The 13,011-nt window shown below is 42.0% G+C and overlaps 1 protein-coding gene across 1 annotated transcript in view; it reads right to left on the bottom strand.

The window, feature by feature from the left end:
• Nucleotides 1-13,011, bottom strand: part of POC1A (POC1 centriolar protein A) — a gene marked incomplete at its 3' end in the record, with an annotated part of 57,533 nt that overhangs the window by 10,944 nt on the left and 33,578 nt on the right. The window contains exon 10 of the mRNA XM_079540368.1: nucleotides 470-610. Within this exon, the coding sequence (XP_079396494.1) occupies nucleotides 470-610 (141 nt within the window). The remainder of the gene's footprint in view (nucleotides 1-469; nucleotides 611-13,011) is intronic.

The following is a 13,011-nucleotide window of genomic DNA, read 5'->3' as shown; positions in this document are numbered from 1 at the left end:
AGCTCATTCGAGAGGTGGGGCCCAGGAGGGCCCAGACATGTAAGATGAGAAAAGAACACTGCAGAAATTGAATGGCATAGGTGAATGTTGGGGTTTGGGGAAAGGATCTGAGTTTACCTACAGAATACAATACAACTGGGGGAGGAGCAGTAACCAGCCAGTCACTGAGACAAGAGTTCTACTACCTGCAATTTTAGCCACACCTTCGGATATTACCTTGGATAAACTGTGGCTAATAACAGAAGGTACCAGAGCTGGCCTGTTCAGCTCTCTGCTACACTGCAGCATAACAGAAATGGGGAAAGAACAGAACCTGAACTAGAAGTTCTGATGTGAGAGAACTGAGATACACTGATAGATCAAAAGATTCATCAAATTAACCACTAAAGAGCAGAGATTTTAGACTAGCCACATTTATTCTATGAAGCTACTGGAAAATTTCATTATAAAATCAAATAGCACACCATACCTGAGTCAGAACATCCAGCTGTCCTATAATATGCTCCAAGGTATCTGCAATATGGACATCCTCCTCTGGCCGTTCATGGTTCCTACCAGTATCCTGAGATTTTGTTTTCTTAAGATGAACACCACAATCCATTTCTGATGGCTAAAAAAATAAACACATAGAGTCTGCTACTGCAACAGAAACAACCGGAAAAGATTTTCTGTTTTATGGAGGGTAAACACTGAAGGACAATTTATGGTGGGAAACAGTCTGAGAGGGCAAGAGAAACTCAAGTGTTTGTTCTTTGTTCTTGCCATGGCTGAAAAAAGAAAAGCTGCTGCAAACTCATCTGTCTTCACAGTCTGGAGTGGCATGATTTTTGTTGGCAGTATGTGGTGCATTTTCTTTTTAAAGCCTGCATTAGGAAAGGCAAAGCTTAGATAACAATACTGAAGCAATCCTGAAAGGCTCAAGTTCTGTACGATCAAAGAGCTTTGCGTGCTCATGTACAGCCACAGACTGTGCTGGTAAATGGATATTCAATGGAGCCACACAGTGCTATCTCTAAACTGTAGAATTAAATAAGCTACCTGACAGGAGTCAAATTATTCAATTCTAACAGTGTAAGGAAGAAAAGGTTTAGTGCCTTGTGCAGCAAAAGGTTCCCTCCACGGTCTGTTAGTTGTAAGAAAGCAATGATATAGAACTGAAGCTCAGCTAAAGCAAAATGATCCAACATGCATTACAGACACAGCTTTGATTTAACCCTGATAATTTATCTTTTTTAATCTTGAACCAGTTTTCCCTCCCCAGTGAGATTAACTGTACAAGATTACTTTGAAATTTCAATTTCAATTGTTTTAGTTATGCAAGTCTGAATATTCCATTCAGAAGAAAATTTTAAAAGCATATACAGATCTTTACTAAGGAGCTTTTTCTTTCAAAATGCTGTATTCCTTCTAGAACAAACGCTATTTGTGTTAATTGTCTGCATGATCACCAGCAGAAGTTTAGAGTTCATCTAACTGAACAATTTAGCCAACCAACACATTAGTCTGCAATTGCAGACAACTTCCTTACCTTACACTGACAGCCATTACTTGGTATAAACCTGAGAACTCAGAGCTTAAAACGTGGCTCTCCATGGCCTGATGCCTGGTGCAGTTCTATCCCATGGATGGGACTTACTGCTCATGTGAATGGCAGAAGTTTGGAAAACTGACAAAAAAGAAAGGGATCCAGATAGACTGAAAAACAGTCTCTGTGTAGCTTCCATTTCTACACTCACACACATTGCTGTGAAGGCATTTTTAGTGCTGCACTTAATCATTCACCTCTCCGCATTTAATGCAAAAAGACCATTTAGAACGTTTCGTGTAACTTTAAAACTAGAAATGTTTAGCATAGCAAGATTTCTTGTCAGATAAAAACATAAAGAGAGTCTACAGGCACTCAGCTCACTGTCTTTTCAATCAAGGCTGGTTGGAAATGCACGTCCAGGCAGAACATGTTCCCTGGGACAGGACACACAAAGCCCAACCATCGTCACCACGTGCAGTGAAAGGCCACCAACACACTGCTCGTGCACAGCTGGGTGGCACTGTCAGAAAGGCTCCTGTGGCTGCTATCCAGCCCCCCAGTTAAGCAAAGTAAGCAACAAACAGTGCGATGAAAGAGACACTGGACTACAAGAAGAGAGAGGTAATAGGCTTTGGCAGAACTCCTGCTGCTGTCCACTACCTGCTTTTAAGAGCTGCACTCCACTGCAACCAAGCCATCAAAGACTATCCAGAGTCCTTGGCCAGCACGGGTCACATTGCAAAGCCCAGTCACAGGTTTGTGCTGCAGGTAGCCCAAGAGCCACGTGTTGTTCACTGACGCACTAATTTAATCAACCAAAAACATGATCTCGTACAGACACCACTCTGATCGCTGCTCACAAAGAGCCAGGCAGAGAAACTGAGATCAGCTCGCTCCAACCTCTTACTCATCCCACCTGCTTGGATGAAATGAAGATACTCTGAAATCTGGGACCTCTCTGAGGAGGCCTCTCCAAGAGCGCTGCATAAGGTACACAACAAAGGTTAAGAATCTGCCCAACACAGGCACAAGATAATCTCACTAAAAATGCCTGCAAACCCTCATCTCGCCACACCTGAAAACATTCAGCAATAAATGCAGGCCACAACATACATAGAAGAATCATAGAACAGAATCATAGAATCCTTAGAGTTGGAAGGGACCTCTGAAGGCCATCCAGTCCATTGCCCTGCAACAAACAGGGACGTGCACAGCTAGGTCAGGTTGCCCACGGCCTGATCCAGCCCCACTTTGAAAGTCTTCAGGGATGGGGCATCAACCACGTCACTGGGTAACTTGTGCCAGCACCTCACCACCCTCACTGCAGAAGACTTATCACTTATATCCAACCTAAATCTACCAACTTTGAGCTTGAAGACATTTCCCCTTGTTCTCTCACCACAGACCCTGCTAAAGAGTCTGTCCCCTTCTTTCCTGTTGTTCCCCTTTAGATACTGACAAGCCACTATCAGGTCACCTCTCAGCCTTCTCTGGTCATGTTGCACATTACCAGCTCAGCCTGTCCTTGTAGGAGAGGTGTTCCATTCCACGGATCATTTCCGTGGCCCTTCTCTGTACACACTCCAACAGGCCCACATCTCTCCACAGGACTCCCCATCTGGATGCTGTACTGCAGGTGAGGCCTCAAAGCACAGAGCAGAGGGGCAGGATCAGTTCCCTGCCCTGCTGGCCACACTTCTTTTGATACAGCCCAGGATACAGTTGGCTTTCTGGGTTGCAAGAGCACAGTGCTGGCTCACGTCCACCTTCCTATCCACCATCCACATACAATCACAGAATGGCCCGGGTTGGAACAGACTTCAAGGATCACGAAGCTCCAACCCCCCTGCTGCAGGCAGGGCCACCAACCTCCATATCTAATGCTAGACCAGGCTGCCCAGGGCCCCATCCAACCTGGCCTTGAACACCTCCAAGGACAGGGCATCCACAAATCCACCAGCACACAGGTGAGACTGATGGGTAGGTAGTTCCCAGGGTCATGTTTTTATAACCTTTGTTAAAAATGGTTGTGATGGTGCTTTTTTTTTTTTTTTTTTTTTTTTTTTTATTTTAATACTCAGCAGGAACTTCACCTGAAATGCTTCAGAATTTCCAACATTACTGAAAGTGGTTTAGTGACTACAACACCAATTCCTTCAGGCCTCTGGATGCATCTCACTGGGACCCACAGATTTGTGGGTTTCTATGGGACAATGGTAAAGGATGGGCTTACCACCAGCTCAACAAAGGTGGCCTGCTTCCTCTCAAAGTCACAGTACTTTCCTTTTTATGTGTTAAACCAGAGCATGTGCATCCCATTTGGATCAGCTTCAGACTTCCCACGCCAAAACATACTCTTTCTTTCAAGTGAATGAAAGCTTCTCCTGCGTTAAGAAAGCACAAACAGGACATCATGGAGCAGATGCCACGGTGCTTACACACCACAAAAACTGAGTGGACCTTGAAAACTTAGTCTGACATACATTTTAGAAAGTTTCCAAATATTTAAATGAGATAAAACTCTTCTCTTTCCATTCTTTCATGGAAAGAGACTGCAATGCTCAGCATGACAGGTTACCTTCCACAAGCAGCCTACCTCCACTCCTGTCACAGGTCAAATACAGAAGTGGCACTAGTTGGAGCTACTGGGTTAAGGCACAATGCCACATCTCTATCACACTGTCCAAAGAGCCTCCAAATTTGACAGTGGTGAACATTACTGTGATGCTGATTGCCTGCCCCTGCATTTTAACAAGAACAATAACAGCAAATACATGCACGTAGCAATTGGGATCAATACAATGGGAAAGGCATTACAACAGAGGGGTAATGACAGGAGGACCAAAACAACAGAAAGGTGCTATAAAGGAAGGGAAGAAGACTGCTCACCTGGATCAGAAAATCCTAGGTTTACAGGGGAAAGCTTCACCAAGGAGGGATCTCCAACCAGAGACCTTTCCCCATCAGCAGCCAGCCCTTCAATGAGGTCTAAGAGAGGTGCAGCCAGGTTCCACTCCTTCCTGTCTCACAGCTCAATTGCCTTCACCTGTGCTCCCAGGGCTGATGGTCCTTTCCTCAGGTGCTCAACCAGTGGTTCAGGCCAGGACTCAACAGTTCCCATACAATGCATATATGTATATATTTCCCATTTGGTAAAAGAACATTACGTCAGCCCCACTGTTGTTCATAAAAATGGTGAAAGAAACCCCCTCAAAGACCAGACTACAACTATCCTAATCTTAATAGAAATCTAGACGCTGTGGTGAACCAGACACTACTGATTTCAATTCAAACAGATATCTAGAAAGTTGCAAAGAAATACAGAAAGAGCTCTGGAATGGGAACTAACTTATATGACAGTCTGTGCAGTGAAACACTGTGGCTGCACAGAAACCTGAGGTCCCATCTGACTCAGCCGGACGGCGCAGTGCCAGCTGCATTCCACAGGCAGGCACCACAAGCAGTGACTGCTGTCGAGGTTTCATCTGTCTTAGTTTGAGTTCAAGTACACAGTAAATGAACAAATGTATTTGCCATTAAATACCTTATCACAACATCCACTTATTAAGCTCTGTGGGTACAGCAAGAAGCAGTTTAACATTACAAGAACAATGGATAAATAGTTTCAGCATATGATACAGCTCTTAGTGATGAGGCAGAAACTGAAGTGATTTACCCATGGCAACTTCTTAGCACAGTGCAGCTACTTGCCAGAAAGAGAAAATTCATCAGCCTTCATTCCAGAGCTCCCTTACTTAACCTTTCATGAAATCTATAACATTGTAACCAATTATTGTAATGCTGATGAGGAAGCTGAGGCAAGGGTTAACTACAGAATAGACTGCATCAGTAATGAAATTGCAGTGGATGATGCAAAAAAAATGCTGCTTTGTTCTCTATGTAGTGATATTTAGAAAATACACTGACAAGGTAAGCACCTACCTGTTTAATTGCACATCTACATCAGAAAATAGGATTTTCATCAATAAACCCCGTGGAAACATCTGTATGTTTTGGGTTTGTTTTTTTTTTTTTGTTTTTGTTTTCTTTTTCCCCCTCTTCTCTTTGCTCCTGTCCACCAGAAAAGAACACTGGAGCAGTGGGAATAGGGGAGTTCAGCTTTACCTCCATCCTTTAAATCCCAGTCACAAAATAGTAACAAGGGCAGTCCTGTCAAAAGCACCTAAGCTGTGCGTTGTCCACACATTCCAGGAGGTCTGTGAGCACAGCTACATCATTCCATCACCTTGTTCTATGTGCCACCTGAGATCAGGGTCCTGTTTCCCACATTCTGTATTCCTCACTTTACATATGCCACCGTAGGAACAGAAACACAGACAAGAGAATCATAGGGAATGATTTCCACCAGAAATTGAGCTACTGCTCTCTGACTGCATTTAAGGTTGCTCTTGGGAAAAGTTCCCAACAAAAACTGCTACACACTGAAGCAAAATGTCTATCCATCAACTTAGGTTCTCCTGCTACAGATTCTTCCACATCAAAAGCAACAGATTCCAAGGCAAAATGCAAACCATACTGAGTGTGAACATGAAGTATGAACAACTTCCAGCTTGTGCTCTTCTTATGCATCATTTATCTCCTTCTAATGAAGTACATGTGAGTATGTTGCACAAATACTGCCATGCCTATGTAGGTTACATACCTATGACTGTTATGCACACACACACACACACACACACAAACATAGCTTCCCCCTACTAGACGGACAGAAATGCCAATTTGCTATTTCACTCAGTGGAAGTTTGGATTTCAGCAGAAGAGTTTGAGGTCTTATGAAAAAAATCGTGGGAAAAAAAAAAAAAAAGCTTGAGGCATCTTCACCCATCTCCTAAACCTGGCACAGAATGGCAGATTGGAGAAATACATAAATCTTGACTCCATCTCTTCTCTTTGAATTATAACCCAAGCATTACAACAAGTCACGTACAGTAGCAACTTCAGTGGGTGAATTCATCTTAATTAACCTGAGATGGAGCTGAACTAGAAAGGCAATTTTTATTCTGACCTCTAATGAGGGGGTCAACCTTGAGGTCTGATTGTTCCAAACTCTTAAAGAACAATTCTATTCGCTGCAAGAGAACAAAAATTAAAATCTTACTTCCATGAAAAATCTTGTCAAAGTAGAACACTAAGGAAACAGCTGGAGCAGCACAGCTGCCCCCAGCCGCCACTGGGAAAACTGCTGCAGGTTGTTGCAGCCATTCAAATCCTCTGGGAAGACCGGGTTGGGAGAATACAGGGAACTTGTATTCAACCTCTTCTTCTCACCCAAGTCCTTCTTCAAGACAAGATGGAAAAAATCTGACAAACTGTCTAAAGTAGCACGTAAAAAAATGTTAAAACTCAGAAACAGAGAAGACATGGGCTTTTGTTCATTTACCCTGCACACTGTTTCCTATTTTCACAGGCCAGATCAATGGAAAAGTAAACTCAAGAATTTCAGGGGAAAGAGCAACATAGAGGCAAAACTCACTAGCCTGAGAAAAATATAGTTTCATATGGCAAAAGCAACAACAAGCCAAAACAGAACGTTACAGGGCTATCAATGAACAGAGGCTTGTAGGAATAACTTCTGTGAAGAAGTGCTGCCATTATCTGCTCATGAAGTTGGCAACAATGGAGAACAGTGAAAATACTTGTTTTGCTATGCTGCAAATTCAGTCAAATTAAGATGCAAAAAATGAGAGAAGGGCACAGGAAACCAATGCAGCTCTGTTTGGGTAAATCCAGGCCTCCTGCTATGAATAAACCTGGAATTGCTACCTAGCGTTACTCTCTGATCAGTTAAGAGTTGAACTCCAGAGCTCATTTGGATCCAAGTTTTTCAACAATGAAACTGAGGGGTTATGTGGTGAATGTTCCTCCCAATACATTTCCTTTCTATATTTCTGTTCCTACGGCAGCTCATTTCCACACATAACCATACTTTGGTACTGAGACTTTTGGTGACGTTATTCTCCAAGAGCATTAAGACAGCCTGCTGAACACCTTCCACACTTAATTATTCCATCCTAAATTAAGGAAAGTCCCTTCGTACCTCCCAGAAGAACTGGGGCAAGTACAGCCTCTTCAGGCACAGACCACAGCAGAGAATCCTTTTGTCCACATCAGAAAGAACAGCTTGAAAAAATAAGCAGCCTTTTCCTCTGTTCCTGCTGAACCTCTGTCTCCTTGCAAAAATGTGAGGTCACAGTTACAACAGCCTTATGAGAGTGGAATCCCTTCAACAAAAAGGAGAGTGAAAAACTAGACAGCTATGAGTAATCATCAGCAACTGCACCCCTTGCAAATGATGTAGGGATGATCACAGAATCATAGGATGGCCTGGATTGAAAAGGACCTGTAAGATCATCTAGTTTCAACCCCCTTGGAGATGCCTTTAATGTCCCACAATCAGCTGTAGTAAGACAGCCCTTTCTTAGCAGGTTCTGCTTGGACAGCAGAATAGCACAGAAAGCAGGAGCAGCTTATCTTTTCATCATTGTTGCTCATGTAAGTAAAAAAATCTACCTACCTATTCCAAGAGGAAGGTAACCACATGCCAGGATGAAGCTTCCCAGAGTGGGAAAAAATCCTCAGAGAAATAAGGTGAGAAGCAAATTGGAAAACAAAACAGCAACAACAGAAAAACCCACAGCAACCTGCAGGCCACATTTAACCTGAAGGATAACCCTGTTGAAGACATTACTAAGAATTGAGAGAGAAATTCTAAGGCAATAAGTAGACCGAGGTGAAGGAGATGCAAACAGAAATACACGTCTACATTCAGCTGAAGAGAGCTCCAGCTGTGCCTTTCTAGGAGAGAATAAAAAAAGTACACACTTGTAAGTATTAATGGATGCCAAAACTGGAGGTAGTTTGGAATCCACAAGGTTAAAAAAAGAAAAAGCACATCTGGCCTCTGAGTAATTCAGGAGGAATTTATTTACACAAAGACTGAAGTGCTGCAGTCAGCATGGAGACCAAGGTCAACACTGCAGAAGGAAGGTGGAGCTGGGTTTGGAAGTTCAGCCTATGGGCTTCAGAGAGAGAGCTCTGACCAGCCCAAATCACTGCTCACATCCATTTTCCTTGGAAACAATTTATGACTTGCCACCGTCACAACTCCAGCTTTTGTACCAATTGCTTGTCAAACAAAAAAAAATGAATTGCAGCTGATGATCATTCAGGCTCTTGTTTGTTCAGAAGGGCTTCTTAGTCAAAATGCAGGAGAATCATGCAGAGATGAGAGTTTGTACAAAGCCTCATGGACTACACAAGGAATTAAGTTTCCAATCTGTTTTGGAAAAATAGATACTGAAGAAACAAACATAATCCAATACCTTCTGGAGAAAGTTGTATACTCAGAGAATAAAAAGAGGCCTAAATGTCTATCATCTTAACAAAAGGCCCATTGGAAGAGTCATGAGCTGTTTATCTTTTCATCAAAAGCCCTTTCCACGGAAGCCCTGCTCTTCCTGATCCTCACCAAATCTGCTATGTCATTAGCTTTCAATTGGGTGGCTCTGAAATTGACCACCATTTGCCTTCAACAGAGCTAACTACACTTAAAATATCTGTGCACTTAAACTTTAAAAACATATAACACCATGAGGATCTCCTGGCAGAAGAGTGACAGAGGACAACTTTACATCTCTACCCACGTGAGCTCAGCCTCCCAAAAGTCTACTCACATGGGCAGATCTCAGCACATCAGGAGCTGAAAACTAACCTGTGTCTTCTGAGAGATGATAATTAAATACTTGCTGCCTTTATCATTTGAACTTATCCTAGAGCTTACCTCCAAACCAAGAAGCCCGCTGGTCTCAGGAGAACTAGCACTGTATCCATGTGAAACACTCATTTCAGTTATATGGCTGCAGGATTCGCAGCTGAGGCGGCAAGAAAAACACCTCCAGATCACCACCTTATGTCTTCTGCCCTGCTGTGCCAGTTACCTCTCCCACCAGGATACCCTGAGACAAACAAGCAAAGCACTCAAAACTCAATGACTTTTCACTGCCTTTTGAACATGAGAAGCCACTTTCCCCTCTATTAAAGCTTGCAATTCAAGTATTTTTCCTTAGAAAGTTTGATGCAACAGCAAAAAGAATCAGAGGATTAGATGGAAAGTCTCCTCATCATCCCTTCTTTGCCTAGGGAAGTACTTGACACAGCAAGTTATAAGGTGCCAAAAGAATGTCTATAATTACATTGAAGATGGAGTAAAGAATCCCTCCATCAATGAGTATTCCCCATTTTCCATAACTTCACATTAAAATGTTTACCAATTTGGCTCATTCAATGTTTTTCTTGTCGTTCATCATCTTCAAGTACGAATGTAGAGAAACACCCAAGCACCTTCCAACTGTCCACATGACATGAACTGCTTAGCATTTGTTCATCACACTTCACCATACATTGCTTTCTTGGAATTTGCCAAGCAATAGCAGCAAATCCATCCCACAAAGAAACCAGAGTTACTGTACACTCACGTCAGCAATAGCTGCACGTACAAAGCTTTCCTTATATCTGAAAAAACAAACAACAAAAAACACCCACAATCAACCCCCAAAGTAAAACATTATTATCTACCTTCTCCGAAAAATAACCAATTGTGGATTAAGTAAATATTTTCAGTAACATACCAGCTCTGAGAACATGTCCTTTGATCCTATCCAGCGCAGCTCTTCATACAGACCAACCCTTTTGCTCCTATTCTGATCCCACAGCAACTGTAGGAGCCCATAACATGAAACAACAAGCAAAGATCTATGACTGTTATCACTTTCTTGTAGGTCTTCACCGCTCAATATTCCAGCTTAGGACATAATTTTACTCGTACCCATTACATTCTAGATCAAAGCCACAAACTAAATCAAGATACAGGACTGTAAGACGTTTCTTCCCCTGAGTTCACACAGCACTCACTGTTTGCCCTTCACTGACGTTTCCGGGGCAATTAGGGAACACTTCATTGCAGCAGTTACTATTTTATAAATGGTAAGCAAGCATTTCAGTTTCCATAACTCTGATCTAGCACCTAGAACCTCTCGCACCTACAATAACATTTATTTACATTTATATCAGCCAGTTTTAGCATTCTTTCTGATCACATTTTTGTGGTTTATGCTTTTACACCACAGTCATGACTGTAATTCCTACTCATCACAGCCTTCTTTCATTTACAATCATTCTTGCACAGAGAAGTTCTGCTTCCAAAGCAAGCTGCATCACCAAAGCCTCATATATTTACAGAAAACACCAGCAGGTGGGCAGAGCAACTTTGAAGTTCACACCTATCTCTGCAAACAAGCTCCATGCCCTGATTCACAGTGAACTTTAACCACTTGCCTTAGAAATTAGCATCTTCTGCAGGCTTCAGTCTCCATCTACCTACTGAAACGAAAACTGTTCCTGAACAAGTCTGTTTTCAAGCTCACCGCCCCAACAGGGCTTTTCATGCCTCTTTTACAGCACAGGTTAAGATTCTTTTCTTCTTCCTACTCATCTCAATGACTGACTCGCTTTGAAGGCTGCATTCACTTATTCCCTAGTACTTGTATGTTAGACTGACTCTTCCATGAGATGCTGGATACAAAACATTGTTTTTACACATCCACTGTTTTGATAAGCATCCATGCTTTCAGTCCTTAAGAAAAAAAATGTTACAGAGCTGTACAACATAGCACAAGCTTTGAAAAATATTCTTTCATTTAAGTAAAAGGTAAACAGATTTACATGTGTCAAGGATAATGCTGGCTCATCGAAAATAAATTACAATCTACAGGCCCCTAGCACATAATTATAGTATAAAAAACATCTGCACCATTTCTCTTATTCCAGAAGAATCTTGGTACTGCACAGCAGTAGAGAAGAATGAAACAGGTCCTCTTTCCATAGAAGGACATCAAGAGGAGATGAAAAAGCACACACTGCTGCTTTTAGTCATTTTGTTGAGAGAGAAATGGGAGAAATAATAATACTGACGTCTGCTATTCAAAATTAAAAATAAAAAGCAGTGCCTTGCTCAAAACAGGAAGTTTTTCTGAAAATGAGCAGCAAAAGTCAAGTCTTGCAGTAAGCTGCAGCAGCACTCTTCAAAACCAGCCTAACAGCACATTTCACTTGAAAGAAAAGAAATTGGGCTGTGGACAGTTGATTAAGGAGTCAGAATTACCACGTTCAGGTTCCACTTACGTTCCTTAATAAACCAAGATATTTTCAGAGACATTCATTTCTTTTTAATAGCTAAGAACATTTCGTACCAATTTTAAACTTAACCTGCGGTATTCAAAACAAAGGCTCTCAGAGAACATTATTTTTCTTATTATTTTAGCAATCACAACTGTCTTAATGTTCAGACACTGCATTCTTACCAACCGTAAGTAAGAGTACAGGGACTAGTCACGTCTTGCATTTCTATTCTCATGAAACACAGTGAACCATCTGCAGAGACCTGGTGCAGACTCTACTTCTGCTCTGCCTGTTCTGCTAACAGGCAGCCACTATTCGGGTGATACTCACCAAAAACTTCACTATCTTGGCTTTGGTCTCACAGATCACAATATGACACGAAACAAGAGCAGGAACTTCCCTCCTCTACAGCAGGACAAAGATGCATCACACTTCCCAGGCAACCATGAAGTGAGAGGCAGTAACAACCGCACAGAACTGAACTGACAGAGAACTGGCTACAGTCATGTCAGCTATCACCAAAGCTCTCCACTGCTACTTCCTCCATCCTGCTTCTTAGCCAAGGACAGTTTTACTGTCAAAGGTTTAACTCACATCAAGTTTCTCTTGATGCTCACAGCTGATCTGGGAGATCTACCGGATCCTTTGTGCTGTTCACAACAAAAGGTAACACTGGTTACCTCAAGCCAAAGTATTCCTCCGTGTGGCCAAGGAATAAATAGGAGGTAAGAATACCACTGACTATTATGTGTTATACCCATAACACAACCACTTTCCCTTGCTTTTTATATTCCAGTGAAAAAAAAAATGGATTGGAAAGATTACAGACACTGCCACAGAGTTAAAGGTATCAGGTAGAAGTTTACCTTTCAGTTAAGACACGTCATGCATGCATACCAGCACTCACACATCCACTGTTTGAACCATATGCAACAAAATAGTCACGGTAACAACATGTTCTGAAATACTGCAGTTATACTTCAACACATCAAGGAAGCATCCAAAGATTCGTAAGAGAACACGAAAATTCAAGTGAAACATCACTCACACCAGCAATAACTTTAAAGGGTTACTCTTGTAATATCCGAGACATCTAACATAAACACTACACTGAGATCACCGCATCACACTGCATTATTCAGCTAATGGATTCATGCATTAGATACAGTCAGAACTAAGATGTCTCCAAATATTTAGAAACAAAGCTCTAGTACAATGTCACCCTTTTCTCACCTGCATTAAGTCTCTGCAGAGATTTCTTCTGTCTTTGATAGTTGTCAATGAGA

The sequence above is a fragment of the Tetrao urogallus genome (assembly GCF_951394365.1).
Source record: "Tetrao urogallus genome assembly, chromosome: 10".
Taxonomy (NCBI): domain Eukaryota; kingdom Metazoa; phylum Chordata; class Aves; order Galliformes; family Phasianidae; genus Tetrao; species Tetrao urogallus.
Note: the sequence above shows the minus strand (reverse complement) of the source record. Positions and strands in the feature narration are given on the sequence as shown.